This window comes from Vicia villosa, linkage group LG3 (assembly GCF_029867415.1).
Source record: "Vicia villosa cultivar HV-30 ecotype Madison, WI linkage group LG3, Vvil1.0, whole genome shotgun sequence".
Lineage (NCBI taxonomy): Eukaryota > Viridiplantae > Streptophyta > Magnoliopsida > Fabales > Fabaceae > Vicia > Vicia villosa.
Genome location: NC_081182.1, coordinates 42,649,061 through 42,671,354, shown reverse-complemented (window position 1 = coordinate 42,671,354; position 22,294 = coordinate 42,649,061). Strand labels below are relative to the sequence as shown.

Here is a 22,294-nt window from a genome sequence, read left to right as displayed (position 1 = left end):
CTTGCACCAAGTATCTTTGGCTAACAAAAACAACTCCGGAAACATAGTGTTTAGCGGAATGTTACCCAACCAACGATCCATCCAAAAGAGAATAAATGAACCCGAACCAAGCTTAGGGGATATAGAAGAAACGAACCAATTTGAAGATGTGGTCGAAGAATCCGCCCCGATAGAACAAAGGTCCCTCCACCAAAGGGAAGCTTTACTCCTTGAATTAAAAGACGGAGCCATGAGCATAGCTCTCTTTATATCGCCGTACCTACAAGAAAGAAAGTTAGTCCAAAAAAAATTTCCTCCATCCAAGATCCTCCATTTCCATTTACAAAGAAGTGAAAGATTGAATCTTCCACAATGCTTCACCCCTAAACCTCCCTCCTTCTTTGGCCGACACACCAAGTCCCAACTAACCCAACACACCTTTTTCCTTCCCTCCTCACCCCCCATAAGAACGATCGTTGTATATCAATTAGCTTCTTTACAATAGCCTTAGGAGCTTTGTAAAAAGAAAAGAAGAAGATCGGTATAGTAGATAAAATGGAATTCAAGAGCACCACTCTCCCTCCTATCGACAAGTGTTTGTGATGCCATCCCCCTAATCTCTTCCTTAGTTTGTCCACTATAGGTCTCCAAGTCGAACATCTTCTAGGATTGATCGCCACCGGAATCCCAAGAAACATAAAAGAGGAAGGATCTCCAATCTCGCAATTAAAAAAAGATGAAGCGGCTTGTATAAAATTAGAATCCAAGTTAACTCCAAAAAGTCTACTTTTGGATAAATTTACCTTCAAACCCGATGCAAGCTCAAAACCTCTAAGGATGGCCTTAAACGTCCAAAGATTATTCCAAGAATCCTCACCTATGAGAACCGTGTCATCCGCGAATTGAAGAATTTCCAACTTAGAACCAACCCCCACCGAAAAACCCCTAAACTCACCAAGAGAGGAAGCTACTTTAACCATGCCCGCCAATCCTTCCGCCACCAATAAGAAAAGAAAAGGTGATAGTGGGTCACCTTGTCTAAGACCTTTAAAAACCTCAAAATCACTAGTAGGGCTACCATTCACCAAAATAGACATGGAACTATTAAAGACAAGCGCTTCGATCCAACCTCTCCATTTAACACCAAACCCCATCCTTACAAGCATGTACCTAAGAAAATCCCACGACACACAATCATACGCCTTTTCGAAATCAACCTTTAGCATCATGCACCTTTTGTTGAATCTCTTAGCAAAGTCCAAAGATTCATCCAAGACTAGCACTCCATCCAACATGTTACGCTTAGGTAGAAAAGCGGATTGACAAGGAGAAATGAGATTTCCCAAAACCATCTTCAATCTTGACGCCAACAATTTAGCCAAAATCCGATACATACTACTAATGAGGCAAATAGGTCTATATTCGTCTAAGGACAAGGGATTGTTTACCTTTGGAATTAAAGCCAAGAAAGAAGCGGTAACCGCTTTAGGAAGAGTGGAAGAAACTTGAAACTCCTTGACAAAATCAAGAATCTCTTTCTTTAAGAAAGGCCAACAAGCTTTGTAGAAACCCATAGTGAATCCATCAGGCCCGGGGCTCTTATCTCCATCACACTTTGAAATAACATCCCACACCTCTTCTTCCGTAAAAGGATTCTCTAAAAAGGACATATCTTCCTCCGAGATGGAGTTAAAAATAATACCATCCAAACGCGGACGGGAAACCAAAGATTCCGCAAATCTATTTTGAAAATGGTTCTTGATTTCCTCTTTCACCAAATCAACTCGGTCAATCCACCCTCTTGAAGTGTTTAAACCCAAAAAAGAATTCCGTCTTGTTCTAATGTTAACCATTTTGTGGAAAAACTTGGAATTAGAATCCCCTTCTTCCAACCATAACACCCTAGCCTTTTGACGGAGAATGCTTTCCTTGAAATTAAGAGTTTCCCACATTTTGGAAGAAGCAACCGACCGTCTTAGAGCCAAATCATCTAGATCCACCACACTACCATCGGAAGCTACGATGTCTAAAGCATTAAGATCGTTTCTAGCTTCTTCCACTTCAAGATTAAAAAAGCCAAAAACCTCTCTATTCCAATTCCTCAAAGCGGTCCTTAAAACTTTAAGTTTCTCTTTGAAACAATATAAAGCTTTCCCATTAACATGGATCTCATTCCAACTCTTCTCGGTGAAGGAGAAGAACTCATCATGCTTGGTCCAACAAGAAAAGAACTTGAATGGTTTTGGTCCCCAATCCAAAGAATCGGATTTGAGCCAAATCGGACAGTGATCAGATAGCTCCCTCATCCCTACCACTTGACCGCCCACTTTCCAAACCTCCACCAAACACTCCGACATAAGAAATCTATCCAAACGGCTCATCGCTTTACCATCGGCACTGAACCACGTAAATCTCTTCCCAAAAACAGGAAGATCCACCAGTTCCATACTATTAATGAACTTATTGAACCCCTCTAATTCACTCCTGTTCACAACCCCATTCACACTCTTTCGTTCAGCTTCATCACGAACAGCATTAAAATCCCCCCCCAATAACCAAGCACCTTTCGGAAACCTTCTTTGTAAAGATTCTAACTCCCTCCACAGCTTTCACTTCTTATCCAGAACACAAGCAGAATACACATTGACCACATACACCAAAATGCTATTCCATAAACCACAAACTCCCAAAAAACCTTCCCCCCGAAAGCTATAACAAGATTCGAAAGATCCCTTTCTCCACAAAGTTAACAAGCCTCCAGAATTACCAGCAGAAGCTTTAAAGGACCATTCAACATTTGTCCCACCTCACAGCTCAAAAATGAATTTATCTGGAACCGACACAGCTTTGGTTTCCTGAATAAAGCAAACATCGAAGCCCTCTTTACGAACCAAGTTGCTAAAGGATCTACGTTTCAGAGAACTACCCAACCCACGGAGATTATAAGAGATGAAATTCATGACTTACCTCCTTTGATTCCTGCCTTCTGCTCTTTTAATAATTTGTCCCTCTGTTCCATAGAGATGATAGAATCCACCATGACCGAATCTGATGTTATCCCTCGAGCTCCAAATAGAGAAGCCTTCTCCCATAATTTAATTGCTATCTCTTCATTTTCTCTTGCCAAAAATCTATTATTGCCCCTTGTAACATCTTCATCAGGAATTTCACCAAATCTGGAATCCGAATCACTGTTAGCCTGAACCGTTGCCGCCGCCCCACCCTTATCTATTCTGCCCGCACCACCTTTCACTAACGCCGCTTTGGGTTTTCGGAGAGGAAGAAAAGAGTTCCTAATGGCAATCGGATTTGGAGAGAAACCCTTTCCCGCAAGAGAATCTGCCTCTGACGAGCAACCTTCGAAGTTGGAAGAGGAAGAAGACGTCGTCGCTCCTGCTGACCCATAGATCTCAACTTGCCTTTTTTTTGAAATGGAGGAAGGGACATAGGAGAACGTAGAGTGTGCCCCCACCGAAGAATTTTCTGCTACAAGCTTTGCTTCTGGGTGAGTAGAACCACGAGTTCTCTCTCCAGGTGAAAATCTGTCCGTTCTGGTATGGACCTCCTCACAATGGGCTTTACCTAAATCCCTCTGATGGCCCAACGAAGAACAAGCAAGAGGGCCCAAATCAACAGAATGAGATTTAGCTTTAGAATTCAAATTAAACTCCACGTCATCATTAAAAGTTGGCACGTGAATGAGAGGCCAGGAATTTGTGCGTTTAGAAAATTTCTTAGTCAACTCCGTGGGCCCCTCCTCCCAGGTATTGGGAAACACCTTATCAACAACCTCGTTATCCGTCACATCCCTACCGCTTTTTTCAGAAAAAACCCCTATGTCCAGAATTTCTGCCGCCTTGTGTACCATCGCTGTCTCCTGATCCTTCACCAAAGCTGGTAAAAACCCTTCTACCTTTCAGCTCACCAAACCCGCCGAATCCATTTCCATGCAAGCATCTGTTTTGTCTCCTTCTGCCATAACAGACAACGCCACCTCTCCGAGCGACTCTTCCCCTCCTATCTCCGGCTCCGTCAAGTTGACCGGAACACCACCCTCTGAACCTCCATCCATCTCTAAATCAGAATCAACCTCTTCTGATTCAGAAGAAGGATGATCTAGAGATGAAGATAAAACCCTAATCGGCCCCTGTGCGTCTTCTACCATCTTCAATCTCACAGGAACACCATTGAGTTTCACGTTGAAGATCTCATCAATCCCAGCTGCACATCGAGTTCGAATCAGAAACCGTGCCACATCCAAACGTGACTGATCCAAGGTATTTGCATCTGGTCTTATGAACACCCCAACTGGTTTTGTGATAAACTCAAAGAAAGAATTGTTCCAGAAAAGACAAGGAAGCCCAAACAATCTCACCCACGTCACCCTTTCACCATCGAATACCTCTTTGTCCCACTTCTTGATCTCCGAAAACCATCTATCCACCCACGTTCTATCAAACTCCAATAGTTTCCCCACTGCTCCCACCTCCCTATCTTCCAAAAGACACAAATTCGCTCCTAGAGCTGTAACTTTCACCCCAAAGAATCCTTCCATATCAAACAGATCCTGAATGTTGTAAGTCATGCCCACCTCTCTAACCTTCCCAACAAAGGCTCTGTTGAATCTTTGTTCCACCAATGACGTATCACACACATATTCCAGGTACTGTTGACGAGGTAAGGCCGGACCGGCCGTAATACGAGTCACCGCCGCATATGTTCTATCTTGGGACACACCTTGCACATCGCGAGTTCCCTCCTTCACTCCTCTATGGAACCTCTTGCTTGGATTCTCATCAGTACTTGTCTCTTTGGCTAACGTACCTTGTTTCACCTCCTTACCCCTATGAAAACGAGGGAAGTTGACGAACAACTTCTGTTTGCCTATGAAAATATTATCCAGCTTCACTGCTAGAATGTCAGCATCCACAACATCGAAAAAACGAACAAAGCCGAATTTCTTGCCGGATTTGTCCCTTTTCCCTAGTATTATAACCTCATCTATCTCCCCATAAACCTTGAACACTTCATACAGGTCTCTAGCCTTCATCTTCTCTGGAAAGGACGTGAAGAAAAAAGACGTTGACGAGCGTTTTGGAAATAGCCTTTTTCCCCCCACATGATCCCACCGAACTCTAGCCCTAGATACTCTCCGTCCCCCCACCTCCGTCCACCCTGCATCACCCTCATCAGACCTCACCGTGTTTCGCTCCACTCTCTCACCCATAATATTTGCAGTTAAGTGTCATTGGTCGTCAGTTAAGTGTCAATCTCGTCTTTGAGTGATCTCTCTTTTAAATCAAACATTTCACTAATTTATAGATAATGTAGAACTTAACCACTCAAGTTTGCAACCAACGGAATAGTGAGACATCATAGAGTCCATGATAGTCAAAACTCATATTTAGAATATTATTGTAAATCTCATCTACATATTTTGCTAAATTTAAATGTTTAGCAATCTCGTCTTTGAATGCCCATTCTTCTTTTTTATGTTTTGAAATTATTTTGATAATTTGACTAATTCATCACAAATGAAAGAAGATATATCATACTAATGCGGGGAAAAAAAATATTGAGACAGTATATTGTTCTCAATATCATCTCTTTTATAAAATTTGCTTGGAATTATATATATATATATATATATATATATATATATATATATATATATATATATATATATATATCCCAATATTATAAGCAAAAGCAAAACTGCACATGTAACAAATTTAATACAATTTAATAAAACCTAAAACCTTAGTTAGCACAGATAATTTGTCTCCATCTAATCTAGAGTATTACTATAATCAAATTTATTGGTTATGGCTTTGAAGTAAAGTTTACAACATTATAGTACGTGACCACTAGAGGGGCACATTGTCCCAGTCAAAGAGAAAATAATACTAGTTTACCATATCTTCAATCCAAATCACGTGCTTTGCACGATTCCACGAAGAACAGACAAAATAGATTCGTTTATTTACTTTTTTTATTATTATTAATAAGAAATGAACAATCACTCATTCATGAGGTGAAGATTTTTGATGATAAAAATAAAATACACTAGTTTCGTATAAAAAGGTTTGCAATTATGAGATAAGGAACTTTTTGGTGAAAAAAGAATGGTCCAACTAAATTTGGTATTCATGAGGAAAGATAAACTTCTTAAACTGTTTATATTTGTGGTCCGAACAATTATTAATCATGCTGAATCTTGTCATACATAATTACCATAAACACTCGTTTTTCATATGTTACAAGGTTGGTCCATTTTCTTCAATGTGCTTTAAGTTTTCACAGATGTCATTTATTTACTATTCTATTGTTTATTACATGAAGCTGAAGCTACTATTATGAGGGTGGTTGAGTCTCTTAAAAAAGAATATTTGACTGATATTTTATGATTTAAAAGAGTAATTTAATGTTAGAGAAATTTTAAATTTTAAATTCCTATACATTGTTTACAATTTTAAGATTTTTTTATTCTTGCCATACAAACTTTTACATGAAACTTTTACATAGTAGTTAACTTTAACTGGTCCTCACTACACACACGCACAATAATGCATTGGGAAATGCAGAAGTGCGTGCAATTTGATTCATGTATTGCAATTTTCTCTAAAACTTGTAAAGTCATTCACTTTAGAGATTGATCCAAGAAATGTGCATGCTTAACCGAAAGAGACAGATGGCGATACATGATAGTGTATTGTGCTTAAATTCAAGTGTCTTGACTCCTACCTGTTCCATTTTGTTTTTATAGTAACATGAAGAAAAAGAATGGATGGTAAAGTAACACTAGACACTCAATTAGGCCAAAAATACTATTCAGCATGGAAACTTTAGAGGGTGATGATATCTGAATAATAATTGACAAGTAGTACTTTGAAAATTCTAACAAACACAGATGGTAACAACTGAAGCTGTTTTTTGGTAACAACAACTGAAGCTGTTTATATACAGGTTAAACAACTTTTTTATGTATAAAAATAACAAGATTACATACATGATGATCATTGATCAAAGACCTAGGCAATGCAGGACAAGGCAATTCCATGAAACCGTTTCCTTTTAAAATTCTGAAATAATGATTTTGAAGCGGCGAAGAAGAAAGAAAAAAACTTTTGGGAAGCTGAAAAGCATCACCTTCTTCCTCCTTTCTTGTCTTTCTCTTTGAAGAATTTTCTGGAATTGGTTGCCACGATTAATGCTTGATTGATTCAGGGACTTCTTTTATGCTCATTTCAACCATTTCGATGGCGTTGAAACCTTCGTCTTCGGTGGCTATAGTAGACTGAGAATCCATTCCTGAACCTGCTTGTATTTCCTTGAACATTGCCATGACTTGAATCATTGTAGGTCTCCTCCAAGGTCTGTCATCCAAACAAGCACAAGCTACCTTTAAGTGCTGCAAAAGCTCGATCTCTAAATTGGGATCTTCTTTCATGAGCTCTTTATCAAAGACATCACTTATTTTAAGTTTGGCGTGTTGTTTAACCCATCCGACAAGATTGTTATCGCCAAACTCATCTGAATCGGTTGGTCTTTTCCCCGTCAGCAACTCCAGCAAAACTACACCATAACTATAAACGTCGCCTTTAGTGGAGCATCTAAAGCTTTGATAGTATTCTGGAGGGACATAGCCCGGTGTACCCGCCAATGTGCTTACACTCAAATGTGTGTCCATAGCACTCATAAGCCTAGCCATACCAAAATCAGAGACCCTGGCTTCCAAATTTTCATCAATCAAGACATTGCTTGATTTCATGTCTCTGTGAATGATATGTGGGATACAGTTGTGGTGAAGAAAAGCCAACCCTCTTGCAGCTCCAATTGCAATCTTCCTTCTCACTGACCAATTCATCTTGATCCCAGCTTTCTTCGGGTCGTGCAGGACTTCGTCTAGACTTCCATATTTCATGTACTCGTAAACCAACAGTCTTTCCTCTCCAACTTTGCAATATCCCAGTAGAGGAACAAGGTTTCTGTGCTTGATTTTCCCAATGGTTTCCATTTCAGCTGTGAATTCTCTGTCCCCTTGTCCACTTACATGTATCAGTTTCTTGATGGCCACGACACTTCCGTCTTTCAACTGAGCTTTATACACATCACCGAAACCACCTGAACCAATGAGACTGTCATTGTGAAAACCATTGGTTGCTGCTAGAAGATCTGCGAAAGTGAGCTTTCGAAGTGGCTTGTCAAACGCTGCGAGGTTAATGCTGAGAGCTTCGCGGGCAGTGGTAAATTTCCAGCCAGAATTATTGCCATTGCCAGAATGAGAATTGTCAATGTAACCATCAATAGCTGCCTCCTTTTTCTTCCTCCTCTTTCTTGTCTCGATAGCAATAATGATCAAACCGAAAACACAGAAAAGAGAGAAAAGCAATCCCATTGCCACACTCCCTGCAAGAGAAGCCTGTCTCCTATGAGACTTATGCTGCGAACCCGCACCCCCTCCCGAGTCCGCCCCACACGGTGGAAGAGGAACACCGCAAAGACCGGAGTTGTTCTGGAACTTACTAACTGGGAACGTGTCAAATTGACCAGATTCCGGAATCAATCCAGAGAGAAAATTGTTGGAGAAGTCAATCTCAGTGAGCAATGAAAGCCTTGCTAAGGCCTGTGGAATTTGATCTTGTAACTTATTGTAAGAAAGATCAAGAATATTGAGATTCTTCATCCTACCAAGCTCTTGAGGAATGCTACCAGATAGGTTATTATGACTCAAATGCAAAACATAGAGATATACCATTTCACCAAGTTCCTTAGGAATGGTACCAGACAACATGTTGTGTGAAACATCCAAAAAGATCATCGAGCCGTTAAGCGTAAACGTAGGCTGAAGCTTACCTCCATAAACCCTAGTGAAATTACAAGGGTTCCTTGTTGAAATTCTCCCCAATTGTCCCTGATTAATCCCTGCAAATTCCAGCAAGCTCCCAGCTCCATGACACTCTTTACTCCCATCATTCTTAATGTAAACATACGTCTTCCCACTGATGAAATTAACCACAATTTTCCCCGATTGCTTAGCCAACTCTGGAGGTATCGGTCCCGTAAGAAAATTTGTATTCAGATCCAACCATATCAAGCTAGGGCAATCACCCAACTCCGGCGGAATCCTCCCGGAGAACGAGTTATTACTCAATTTCAAAATAGCAAGATTCGAAAGCTTTCCAATCCACGGAGGAATCTCCCCGCTAAGCCTATTATTCGACAGCGAGATCCAATTCAGCTTGGTGCAATTCACAAGCCCCGACGGAATGGTTCCACTCAACTCATTAAAATCAAGAATCAAATTCTCGAGACTGGACATATCTCGAAGCTCTTGAGGAATTTCGCCATGAAGCTGATTCAACCACATGATTAAATCGCGAAGCTTCGAAAGCGAACCTAAACTCGGAGGAATGGTTCCCGTGAGGTAATTGAAACTCAAATCAAGAGCAACGAGGTTAGAACAGTTACTCAGCGTTGAAGGAATAGAACCCGTGAAAACGTTATTTTGTAGGTAAAGTCCCTTCAAATTATTCCCTAATTCTTCTCCGCAAAGCCACTTCGGAATCGTTCCGCTGAAGTTATTCGAACTCAGATCTAACGATTCTAAACCCGTTAGCTTCGACAGCGACTCGGGAAGTGGACCAGAAAATTCGTTAAACGCCACCGCCAGTTCTTTCAAGCCACTAATCTCAGTTAAAACCTCCATCGGAAGCTCGCCGGAGAATTTGTTGCTCGATATGTCAAACGACTTCAACAAAGTGCACGCGCCGAACTCGCGTGGGACTGGACCGGTGAGGTTGTTGGAGGAGAGATCGAGTTCGATGAGAGTTGAGCAGAGGTCAGCCAGACGCGCCGGAATTTTTCCGGCGAAGTGATTTGCGGCAAGGTAGAGAAACTGTAGGGAGCCAGAAGGAAGAGAAGGAACTGGACCGGTGAACTGGTTGCCGGAGAGGTTGAGATGGACGAGGTTTTTGCACGGCGAGATAGTTCTGGTAATGTCGCCGAAGTATTTATTTGCAGAGATATCGAGGTGTTCGAGGGATGAACAGTCACCGAAGGAAGGTATAGAGACAGTGAAATTATTAGAGGAAATATCAAGATGCTTGAGAGTTTTGTAACCGGAGAAGTCGGTTTCTCCGGTGACTTTGTTTCCTCTGAGAGATAAAAACTCTAAGTCATGGTTAAGGATCCAAGGGAAGAATCCAGGGCCGGAAATCTTGTTGTTGGAGACGTCGAGGAACCGGAGAGACGAACTGAGACTCCATTTCGGAGAATCAAAGTCGAGCTGGTTGTTGGAGAGGTTAAGAGATTTAAGACCGGAGCATGAGGAGAGAAAAGATAAGCTGGAGAAAGATGAGGATATAGTGTTTTGTGATAGATCTATGGAGGTGAGTGAGGGAGTGCACTTGGTGTGGGAGAGAGAAATGGGAGAGGAAGTGATGTTTGAGGATTTTAAGGTGAGGGTTTGAAGGTGGTCGAGGGTGAGAAGGTAGGTGGCGACGACGGTGAGATTTGTGTTGAGAGGGATGAAGGTGAGGTCTATGGAAGTTACGGTGGTTTGGTTGCAGGTGATGCCGGTGAAGGAACATGGGTTTTTGGAAGGGAGCCAGTCATGGAGGAGAGATGGGTTAGGGAGAGATTGTTTGAAGTAGAGAAGTTGAGAGGCTGAAGTTGAAGAAGAAGAGTGGGATGGTCCTAAGTGGAGAAGGAATAGAGCAAGGAGGAGTAAGAGAGTGTTGGTGCTGTAGAGGGGTTTCATTTTTAGTGGGTGTAGAGAGGGAAGGAGAGAGAATATGTTCATGTGTTTAGGAAGTGAGGTATGGTACTACTGCCATTATAGAGAGAGGTTTTTAGAGAAAGTATGATTCAGAGATGATAGATGATGAAAGAGAGTGTGTGTGAAGATAGATTGGATAGATAGATTGTGCTACAGAGAGTCAAAAGTCTGAGTAAGGAAGGTAACAAGGGTATTTATCTCAAGTTGAGGAGTGGATGGATGGATGGATGGATGGACACAGCTGGTGTTGCTCACATGCCATGTGACACTCCCTGTATTTCTTTCTTAAAATAGTCTTTTAAATTTTTTTAATTTTTAAATTTTTTATTTATTTTTCTTTCCTTCTGTCTTGTATTAATCATGGAGTAATGTTTTTTTTTTCTCTTTTGACTGACTTAATAGAGTAAGGTTAAAATTTATTGGAATAATGTAAAAGTATTTAGAAGGGTTAATAAAAATGTTCTTAAATTAATTAGATGTTCTAGAATCCAAAAATACTTTAATAAAATTACAAGATTTGTTTAACCAAAATTTATTTTTGTTTTTTTTAATTTGATGGATTAATTTATGCGAATGTATGATTTTCTAGAACAAAAAATACTTATAAAATTTTTTTAATCAAAACTTATTTTGATTATTCCAATGCATTATTTTATATATATATATATATATATATATATATATATATATATATATATATATATATATATATATATATATATATTAAATTGCAAAAGAAAATTCATATTTATGATAGTTTATCCCAAATCAAAGAATTAATTACGATAAAACGATGCTTGGTCATAGGAAAATAAAATTATTAATATAAATTATTTTTCCATATAATAAGGATACATGTTAATCGGGAACAAAAAAGTATTTAATTGTAATAGTAAAAATGTATTTTTAATTTAATCAAGACTTCTAGAACTGAAAAAGACCTTTAATGAGATTAAAAGATTTATTTAATCAAAATTTATTTTGAGTTTTCTCATTTCGATCAATTAAACTATACAATTATACATAAAGATACGCGGTTTATTTATTATAAAATTAAATAATCTTAAATTTTAATTCAAAAAGTAATATATTAAATTTATAAAAAAACAAATACTTAATGGTTTATCCCAACTCAAAGATTTAATTATGCAGTTGTGTGTATAAGAATGTTTGATTCATAGTAAAATAAAGTTATTAAAAAAATTCTCTTGTTAACTTATATTTTAAAGATACATGTTTTTTTTTTTAGACAAATTTTAAAGATACCATGTTAAAGAATCTAAAATTTAAGACTTTGTAAGGGAAAAAAAACTAATGTTCAAATTAATAAAAATTGAATGTTGGTTTTTAAAAACGTTTTAATATTGGATTTTTTAACGTGTTTTCTAAAAGTAAAAGTTTTGTCTATCTTTTAGAACTAGTAACAAACACGTGCATACACACGGGTTCTGTTCGGTTAATAGTATTTTGATACATTATTTATTTTAAATAAAATGTTAAAAAAGAAAAAAAAATATTTAGATAAATAATTGATTATTTCGTGTATAAACATATTTATATCAATAATAGATTTTTTTAAGTATACTATTTTTGGAACAAAAGTATTTAATCATAAATATCATTTCTCGTATATAAAAATATTTAGATCAATAATAGATTTTTTTCCGTATACAAACTCCATTTTTGTTAAAGTATCCTTTACAAAAATATTTGAATCAATAGTAAATTTCGTATAAAAAATATTTAGATCAATAGTAGATTTTTCCCCCCTATACCATTTTTGAATAAAAATATTTGATCATAAATACTATTTTTTCATAAAAAATAGATTTTGTTTTCCGTATACAAATATTATTTTTCTTTAAGTATCATTTACAAAAATATTTGGATCAATATAAAATTTCCGTATATAAAAATATTTAGATCAATAATAAATTTTTTCCCGTATGTCATTTTTGGATTAAAAAATATTTGATCACAAATATCATTTCTCGTATATAAAAATATTTAGATCAATAATAGATTTTTTTCCCGTATACAAACTTCATTTTTGTTTAGGTATCATTTACAAAAATATTTGGATCAATAGTAAATTTCGTATAAAAAATATTAAGATCAATAGTAGATATTTTTCCCGTATACCATTTTTGAATAAAAATATTTGGATCATAAATACCATTTTTTGTAAATAATAGATTTTATTTCCGTATATAAATATTATTTTTGTTTAGATATCATTTACAAAATTATTTGGGTCAATATTATATATTCGTATATAAAATTATTTAGATCAATAATAGATTTTTTCCCGTATACAAACTTCATTTTTGTTAAGGTATCATTTACAAAAATATTTGGATCAATAGTAAATTTCGTATAAAAAAATATTTAGATTTTTTCCCCCGTATACCATTTTTTAATAAAAATATTTTGATTATAAATACCATTTTTTGTAAATAATAGATTTTATTTTCCGTATACAAATATTAATTTTTTTTGGAGAATAGAAATTTATTTATTCCACAAAAACACATTACAACCAAAGTCGATCCTCATACAGATCCAGGCTACCAATCAAACCAACAAACAAATAATCCAAACACCTAATTAATTAGAAGTGACTCGATATCTATATGGTGCCTAAGACTCTTTTGTTAGCTACCTCTAATAGCTATAATATATTGTATCTATCTCAAAATATTATCCTCTATATCCTTCTTTTGAAATATAATCTCATTTCTTATTTTCCAAACCATATAACATGTTTCAGAAAATGCAATCTTGAGGAGTATTTTGCGCTATCCTTTCTTGCTAGTTTCCGCAACTATCCATTGCTTCTCATTGCACCAGTTTTGTGGTATGCGATCGTAACCAATCCACTGCATAATTCCACCCCAAATATCTTTAGCAAACCTGCAAGCAAAATACAAATGATCTATGTTTTCCTCAGCAGTACGGAAACAACACAGTTTGTCCGTCATTACTCCAAACTTAGCAATTATAACTTTAGTGGGAATTCTCCCCATAAAAACCATCCAAGTATGAAATTGGGCACGAGGACGGGCACTATTATGGAAGAAGAATTTCCTCCACTCCACCTGCGGCTTTTCCCCTCGCACGGCATGATACCACTTCTTAGTATGGAATTTTTCCAACAAAGCTCCTACTGCCAGGTCTGCTCATTCAGAATCAGTGTGCGACTCTTCATAATTTTTTTTCAAAATCCAACCATTATTTACAAATATTATTTTTTTTAGGTATCATTTACAAAAATACTTGGATCAATATTAAATTTTCGTATATAAAAATATTTAGATCAATAATAATTTTTTTCCCGTATACCATTTTTGGATTAAAAAATATTTGATCATAAATATCATTTCTCGTATATAAAAATATTTAGATCAATAATAAAATTTTTCCCGTATACAAACTTCATTTTTGTTCAGGTATCATTTACAAAAATATTTGGATCAATAGTAAATTTCGTATAAAAAATATTTAAATCAATAGTAGATATTTTTTCCGTATACCATTTTTAAATAAAAATATTTGGATAATAAATACCATTTTTCGTAAATAATAGATTTTTTTCCGTATAGAAATATTATTTTAGTTTAGGTATCATTTACAAAAATATTTGGATCAATATTAAATATTCGTATATAAAAATATTTAGATCAATAATAATTTTTTTGGCATATGCCATTTTTGAATAAAAAATATTTGGATCATAAATAACATTTTCGCATATAAAAGTAAATTTTGTATATACAAATATTTGGATCATGAGTGTGAGAAACTATGTTCAAGATCATTAAAGCTTATGGAATGACATGGAATTGAAGGGTGAGTTTAATTGTGGAGCCTACTACCAAAGTCTTAACTATGGCCCGAGTGTATCTTGGAGTGCAATCTGCTATCAAAATCCAGCAAGGCCTTGTGCAGTGGTAATTTTATGGTTGCTCTGTAACACCCCGAATCTAATTAATTATTTAATTAGATTAATCGAGGATTTATTCATTGGAATTAGTTGAAGTCGAGGTTTATCGGTATTATTCTACAAACGTAATGGATTAATATGTTGATTTGAGCAGTTAAGTTTATGGTCGGATTAATTAGTCGGAGAAATACAATCGCGAGTTGGTATTAATTAAGTTAAGGAGCAATTGTAGTTGGGGAATATTATTGGGAATAATATTCGTTATGTTATGTGATTATTCAATTATGTGTGTTATTTGGCTTAATTATGTAATTAGAGTAATATTATGAATTGGGCCTATATAGAATATGAGATTGGATTGTGGGTTAAGCCCATTAGTGAGAATGGATAGTAAGAGTTAGGGTTTTAGAGGTTTGGCCTCATAACTCATTTTGGGGAAAAAGAAGAGAAAGAAGAGAAAGAAGAGAAAGAAGAAAAAGAAGAGAAAGAAGAGAAAGAAGAGAAGAAAGTTATGGCATGAAGAGAGGGATGACTCCATTGAAGTGAAGCTTTTGCTAAGGTAAGGGTGGGGTTCTTACTCTCTAAGGGTTGGCATGATGATGTATATGGTGGGTTAGATTGTATGTTATTCTCCATGGAAGTTGTGTGTAGAGATGTTAGGGTTTATGAACAAATGTGTAAATTCATGATTTGAAATGTGTTTTAATTGACGTTTGATGATGTTATGATGTTAGAAGATCCATAATAGGTGTTATAATTGTGTTTATAACATGTATCCTATTGTTGTTCGTGATATTTGGTGTTTTCCAACTTGATTGGGTTGAGTTTAGGGGGTTTGGGATGGGTTTCGTATGCTGTTTTCTGTGTTTTGGGGGTTTCTGAAATCGCCAGTTCGCGCCACGAACCTTTGTTGGCGCCGCGAACTGTCTGGCAGAAAGTTAGGAATTTTTGGATTCGCTCAGTTTGCGCCGCGAACCCTGTTGGCGCCGCGAACCCTGTTTTGCAGAACTTTTTCCAAACTTTGAAATGATGTAACTTGTGATCCGTAACTCCGTTTTAGGCGTCGTTCGAAGCGTTAGAAAGCTAACGCAATGAACTATATCATGATGCAATAAAATTATTCATAGGATTCATTCTCCTATTATGTTTATTGGGATTAAGTGATGAATTATGTTGTGTTAACAAATGAAGTATGCTCTTTGCGATTAATTGACATAATTGTGTTATAGTATAACTTGACGTATGTTTTCTTATGATGATACAATGTTATTGAGATGATGATAAGTACTTTCCTTATGATGCATGAGATAATGATGTATGTGATGATATGCATGATTAATAAAGATGTTGTATGCTATATGTGATTAATTGTGCGTATTTGATATGTATGAGTCGACGATGATGCCATGCAATGACTTAACAATATATATGAGATTGAATATAACGTGTTACGATGATTACTTGAATTAAGGAATATGACAAATTTGTTGATGTTGTTGGTGATATGATGAATTGTTGATGTTTTTCGTTAACATGATGAATCGTTGTTATTGTTGTAACATGTTGATGTTTGTTGTTGTTGTGCAATATGTTGAATTGTTATTGTTGCTATAACATGATGAACTTGTCGTTGTTGTTGTAGACCCTATGGTCACTATTAATAAGTTGTATTATGTTGATAAGAATGAAGTTGAATAGATGTTGTATGTCGATATGATGTGATGATGTGATTGAGATGTGGTAAATTACTATGATACGGTTATTGCCATAGAACCTTGGCATTGAGTTGATGTTGTTTAGTTGATGTGGTTATGTTGTTTAAGTTGATTATGTCGTTCAAGTTGATTATGTCGTTTAAGTTGATTAAGTGGTTTAAGTGTGTTTGTGGATGTGCATCATTTGAGTCGCATCCATTGCATTGTTTGAGACGGCCCTTGTGGCAATTGTTTGAGACGGCCCTTGTGGCAAATGTTTGAGACGGACCAATGGCAAACTATTTGAGACGGGAGTTTTACTCCAATGGTACCACATGCATATGCATAAGTTTGAGTCACATTCGAGTCGCATTTGAATTGCATTTGAATTGTGTTTGGATTGTTGAGATGACGAGGTGTTTGTTGTGACGTGATAATGATATAATTGTTGTGACGTATTTGATATCATACGTGTATATTTGAATATGTGATTAATGACCTCGTTGCGTTTTGAAAGTTGTATTATATTGATAAGTTGTTTTACGGTTAAACTTGTTGTAAGATGTTATGTGATGCGAAGTGGTGAAATTATGTATGATCTATATCTCCTATATTTTTATCATGCATTCCTTTATATTGTAAGATATCTCACCCCTTTGCTGATATTTCCCCTACCATGGGAAATGGGCATGTACTCAAGATTAGTCGTGGATGTTCGAGGTTATCTATGTGAAGTCTTTATGTTACTTTATGGCAAGTCAAGTTGGTGTCCATTGCTCTGATACGTAGCACTCGGGGGGATTAGTCGCTATTATATGATTATTGTATTCCATGATGACATTTGTGTTAAGTTAAATTGAAAGGTGTTTATAAGTTTAAGTTGTAAGTGGTGAATGAAGTTTTGTTCCGAATGCTATGTATCTTTATTAAATGCAATATAAGTGTATTTATTTGGTTAAGTCGAATTGTGACATCCTATCGTTTGATGAATAATTTTAAATGCACTCTGATTTTCTCTTATAATTGCGGGGTAGATTTGGGATGTTACATTAGTGGTATCAGAGCAGGTCGGTCTGTCCGGCCAATGTTGTCTAATGATGTTTATTCCGTGTACACGACGAGTGTGTGAAACACTGTCGATACTTGTTGTTCTTCTGATTGGTTGTTTGCAGGAGTTGGTTTGAAGCTAAGTGGGGGAGAAGCTATGCTTCTCGGTTATGTTTCAGTTGTAGGATGTAGTATACTGCTGAGGGCGACAGTGCAAGTGTTGTTGGAGTTTGTTGTTTCCTGAATTGATGATGACTTGGATTTAAAGATATTTGTTGCTAATTAAGTGGAGCATCTTGAGGAAGAGGATGAGCAGGGATTTTTGATGTTCACTCCTCGAAGGATGAGGATCTATGTAGAGGTTGTTGGTATACGAGTATGGTGCAAGCTCCTGATGTGTCTGAAGGTAACTGTAAGTAATGAGAATAAATTCTAGAAGATGGAATTTAGGAAGTGCGATGTTCCAGTGCTGCTGATGGACTGTGAAGTTGTTGGTTGATCAACCTTGCGTAAGATGTCGATGTTGGATAAGTGATTAAAAGAAGTATTGATGTAATATTGATGCAAGTGATTGAGGCAATAGTAAAAGCCGTGGAAGTTGTTGAAACTTTCTGAAGCGCGAGTAAGAATTGGTAATGCGAAGATATGAGTATGATTTCAATAATAAGAAGTGCGGATAATGGTGTACATGAAATTTGTTCTGATGTATCGTCTGAGGTGCTTAAGGAAGTAGCTGCAAGACGCCGGTGTTAGTTTTTCCGGATGATTTTGGAAGATTAGTGAATTATGGAATTATACTGCTTTTGGTGATATGAGTACAAGTTGGAAAAGAACATTATTAATGTTGGTAGTGATGGTTTATACTCCATTATGGTTGTCGGCTATCTATTGACAAATTGAGGACTTGATCACCCTTAATCTCTTGTTGATAGTAGACGAAATCGTGATTGGATGGCATAGACGTATCTTGCTAGCTTGATAGTGCGTAAAGGGATGAAAGTTATGTTGTGAAGATAGTAGCTCTCTGGTTGGTCTGAATCAACAGAAATGTATCCATGAATAATTGAGAAGTAATGAACAAGTCAGAGACTCTGGTTTATAGGTGAGATAACGTCGCAAAGTGAGGGATTGAGAATGTCGAGTGAACAAGGATTTTATGATGGATGTTTAAGGAAGTCTGAACTAGATTAAGACTTGTGAACCATGTAATTGACGGAAAGATATAATGTAGACGATGACTTAAGATGGATTATCAAACTTGCGCAGCGGATGTGTAATGTGGCACAATTGTCATGCGTGTGTGTTTGTTAGAGGTGAAGAACTAGGTATCGGAAGCCTAGGGAAATGATATGTTTGTATCTGCATGTTTGATTTGGTGGACTGTTAAGATGAGAATGAGGTATCAGAAATATGGTATTTTTGTCGAGTTTATAAGGACAATACTAGAGTTGTTAGTTATGGTGAAGTTGGGTGTATTCGTCAGGTAATCTTGTTAAGTTGACGCTATAGTAATTTGGTTTCTGTTGTTGTTATATTGTTGTTGGACTCTGTAAGCAAGAAGTGATATTCTGTACTATGACTGAGTTGATTATGCTGGCTATGTTGATGTAACTTATAAGAGTGATATGATGAGGCGGAGATAGAGCTGTTGGTGTTGGTTAAAGATTGGTATGTATAATTAAGGGAATGGAAGTAAGTATGTGTTTTGGTGAGAGAATCTTGTTAATACGATAATAGTCTGGAGTTGAACACCCAAGTATATGAGGATTATGATTGTTACTACCTTAAGGATCGATAGTCAAGGTGTTGTTGAACAGTGATGACTCTGTTTCTAAGTTAATGAAGTGAGATTGTATCTCTGAGTATAAGCGTGTTAAAGTTGTTGTTACCATAAGTATTGGTGAGTCGAGAGATTCCTGAGATGGTTGGTAAGCTGTTAAAGAGTATGTCGTTGAGATGTCGAATAATTGACACTGGATTTAAGTCAGATTGAGTTATTTTGGTAGTCGAAGTGTTGTCAAATACAATTGAGAATTGGACACTTGGAAGCGAAGTTTAGGACGGTTATGTCGGATGGATTTTCGAGGACGAAAATATTCTAAGTGGGGGAGAGTTGTAACACCCCGAATCTAATTAATTATTTAATTAGATTAATCGAGGATTTATTCACTGGAATTAGTTGAAGTCGAGGTTTATCGGTATTATTCTACAAACGTAATGGATTAATATGTTGATTTGAGCAGTTAAGTTTATGGTCGGATTAATTAGTCGGAGAAATACAATCGCGAGTTGGTATTAATTAAGTTAAGGAGCAATTGTAGTTGGGGAATATTATTGGGAATAATATTCGTTATGTTATGTGATTATTCAATTATGTATGTGTAACACGGTGAACTGACTTTTTATTAATCGGAATGTCGCGGTAAGCAAGAGTCGCCACCGACTTTTATTTTATCCAAACAAATTCGGAAAGGCAAAAAGAAACAGAAAAAAACCTTTTTAAAGAAATCTAAGTTCGGGGGGTAATTTATGCAAAGGGAAGGTGTAAGGCACCCTTTGCATCCATGGTTTTCCATGGGCTCTTAATTGCTTTGCTTGCTCGTTTTCAGAAAAAGTAGATGAAAGAGATAGGGACTTTAGCTTGTGAATAAGCGTTGCCCTTTTGAAAAATTATGAGAAAGAATATAATAAAAAGGTTTGAGCATTGCAAGGCAATTAGGGGCAATTACCTTAAACTCAGATGATAGGTCTCTTTTTGCCTTTCAGAATGAAAGGGGCTATCCTTGCCATAAGAGGGCAGGAAGCCTTTCGCTTGGAGGTTGAAGGGTCATCGAAGCATCCTTTGCCATAAGACTGTCCCATGCCATAGAAGGGCAGGTAGTCTAAGGTAAGGATCAGAATAAGCCTTTTCGTAGGCAGCCAGAAGATACCTCAGCCTTTTTCCGTAGGCAACATCCGAGGGTCGAGGTCATTTGTGTATCGAAGGCAGCATCATTAGGGTCGTGACCTTTTTATCTAGGCAACATGGCTGAGGTATCCTCATATTCGAGGGACATGGCTTATTCTGCAAAAACACAAAGGCAACAAGCAGCAGGCAACAGGCAACAAGGCAACAGGGAGGTTACCCCAAAAGCGTGCGTGTGTGCAACAATCACGTGATTATATTCAGATATTTATCTTTTAATTAGTTATTCTAATTTAATTAACGAATTGCACTCCCTAAATTACTAACCACGCAGTATATAAAACAATAAAGGGGAAGGGGAAAATGAAACCAGCGGATCCCAATAGGGTTTGACATAAGTAATAATAATATAAAAAAGAAGAAAAGATTTAGGGTTACCAATGACGTAGCTTTGGCATTTGACAAACCCTGAAAGAAAGAAAAAATGGCAAACAAAAGAGGGTGAGTGCATTATCAAATTCGAGGGCAAACCTCATTAACTACAAAAGAAAATAGGATAATAAATTAAAAATAGAATAGGGAGAAAGTACTTAGCTTGGCATTTGCCTGATAGGGTTGAGGGCAAAGGTTTGCCAGAAGCATCGACTCTGACCATTAGGATTAGCTCTGATTTGATCTGATATGGTTGATAGGGTGCCTTTAAGGTTAACCCTGAAAAGAAACAAGGCAGGAAAGGATGAAGGCGAAACAAACCCTAATTTAAAATATAAATCAAATATAATTTAAAATTAAATTAAACTGAGTACTTAACTTTGGCTTTTGAATCAGGCGCGTAATCGGAAGGCACCTGGAAAGACAATCCTGAAAAAGGCACAGAAAAAAAAAAAAAAAAGAAATATGATCAGTGTATTGGAATGTTCGTCATAAACCCTGATTAGGGCGAAAATTGAATTAACGGGACACAATTGATTTAATTAATTATTGGTCTCTCGACCTAATTAATTAAATCGGAGTAAAAAATAAAATCGAAGGTAACAATGATTTTTATGAATATTTAAATAGGATATTTTAAATTATAAAAGGGATTATTTAATTAAAACAAACAAATAAAATATAGATTATCATAAATAAACAAATTATATAAAAAAAATGTTTAATATAATATTAATAAGATAGTTATTAAAAAACAAATGAAAATTAATTATATATATATTAAAATAAACAGGCTGCGTAATTAAAAGTAAAAAAAAATAGAAAAACTTAGCTTTTATCCGGTGTGGCGCATGCATGGTGGTTTCTGATAGACCCTCGCATCTGGAAGCGTTGGATTGGCCTGGGAGAAGATCTGATGGACAAAAGGGCGTGGACGTGTCATGTGAGCGTGGACTGGCACGCACTGGATCCCTCCGTTAGCCACAAGTTTCGCGCGCGAAGGATTTTGAATGGGACCAATCAGATGACGACACATAGTCATCTTCTTCACCAAAATCTGCAGAATCTCTTTTACACCTATTTTGCATATACGCTGTAATAGATACTCGTTTTTTACACCTGCGAAAATCAAACGGACACGAAACTACGCCAGAAATTTGGCGCGACCACTCCAAACGAATCGTCCAGTAACACTGTTCATTATTATGGCATCAATTTGGCTTAATTTTGGCTTAAACCAAAAGCCCTAAATCAAAGCTTTGAAACCCTAACATGGCATAATGATGTATGCGGCATACAAACGTGATTAATTCTCCAGAAACAATAAACACGTCAAGGTAAACATAATTAAGCAATTTAGATTCATGAATGATGCGTGTATCATGCAAATCGAAAGAAAGTAAGTGTAGCCAAACCGTGATGAATTGAGGGCGATTGCAAGAGTGTTACTCTTCGAGATTGATCTGAATCCCTTCAATGATCTCCCAGGAACGTTTTGGAATGACTAGAACGCC

The 22,294-nt window shown here is 36.6% G+C and overlaps 2 protein-coding genes across 2 annotated transcripts; both read right to left on the bottom strand.

The window, feature by feature from the left end:
- Positions 1 to 3,895: 3,895 nt before the first annotated feature.
- On the bottom strand, positions 3,896 to 5,206 carry LOC131657948 (uncharacterized). Its single transcript, XM_058927292.1, has one exon. It carries the CDS (start codon positions 5,204 to 5,206, stop codon positions 3,896 to 3,898), a length of 1,311 nt encoding a protein of 436 aa, XP_058783275.1.
- A 1,629-nt stretch (positions 5,207 to 6,835) lies between these two features.
- Positions 6,836 to 10,989, bottom strand: LOC131661158 (brassinosteroid LRR receptor kinase). Its single transcript, XM_058930590.1, has one exon. The coding sequence runs from the start codon at positions 10,781 to 10,783 to the stop codon at positions 7,187 to 7,189; it is 3,597 nt and encodes a 1,198-aa protein (XP_058786573.1). The 5' UTR covers positions 10,784 to 10,989; the 3' UTR covers positions 6,836 to 7,186.
- Positions 10,990 to 22,294: the final 11,305 nt, after the last annotated feature.

Bases quoted from the DNA above. Each gene is read 5' to 3' on its own strand.
- LOC131661158 (XM_058930590.1), bottom strand. From the start codon at position 10,783: ATGAACATATTCTCTCTCCTTCCCTCTCTACACCCACTAAAAATGAAA.
- LOC131657948 (XM_058927292.1), bottom strand. From the start codon at position 5,206: ATGGGTGAGAGAGTGGAGCGAAACACGGTGAGGTCTGATGAGGGTGAT.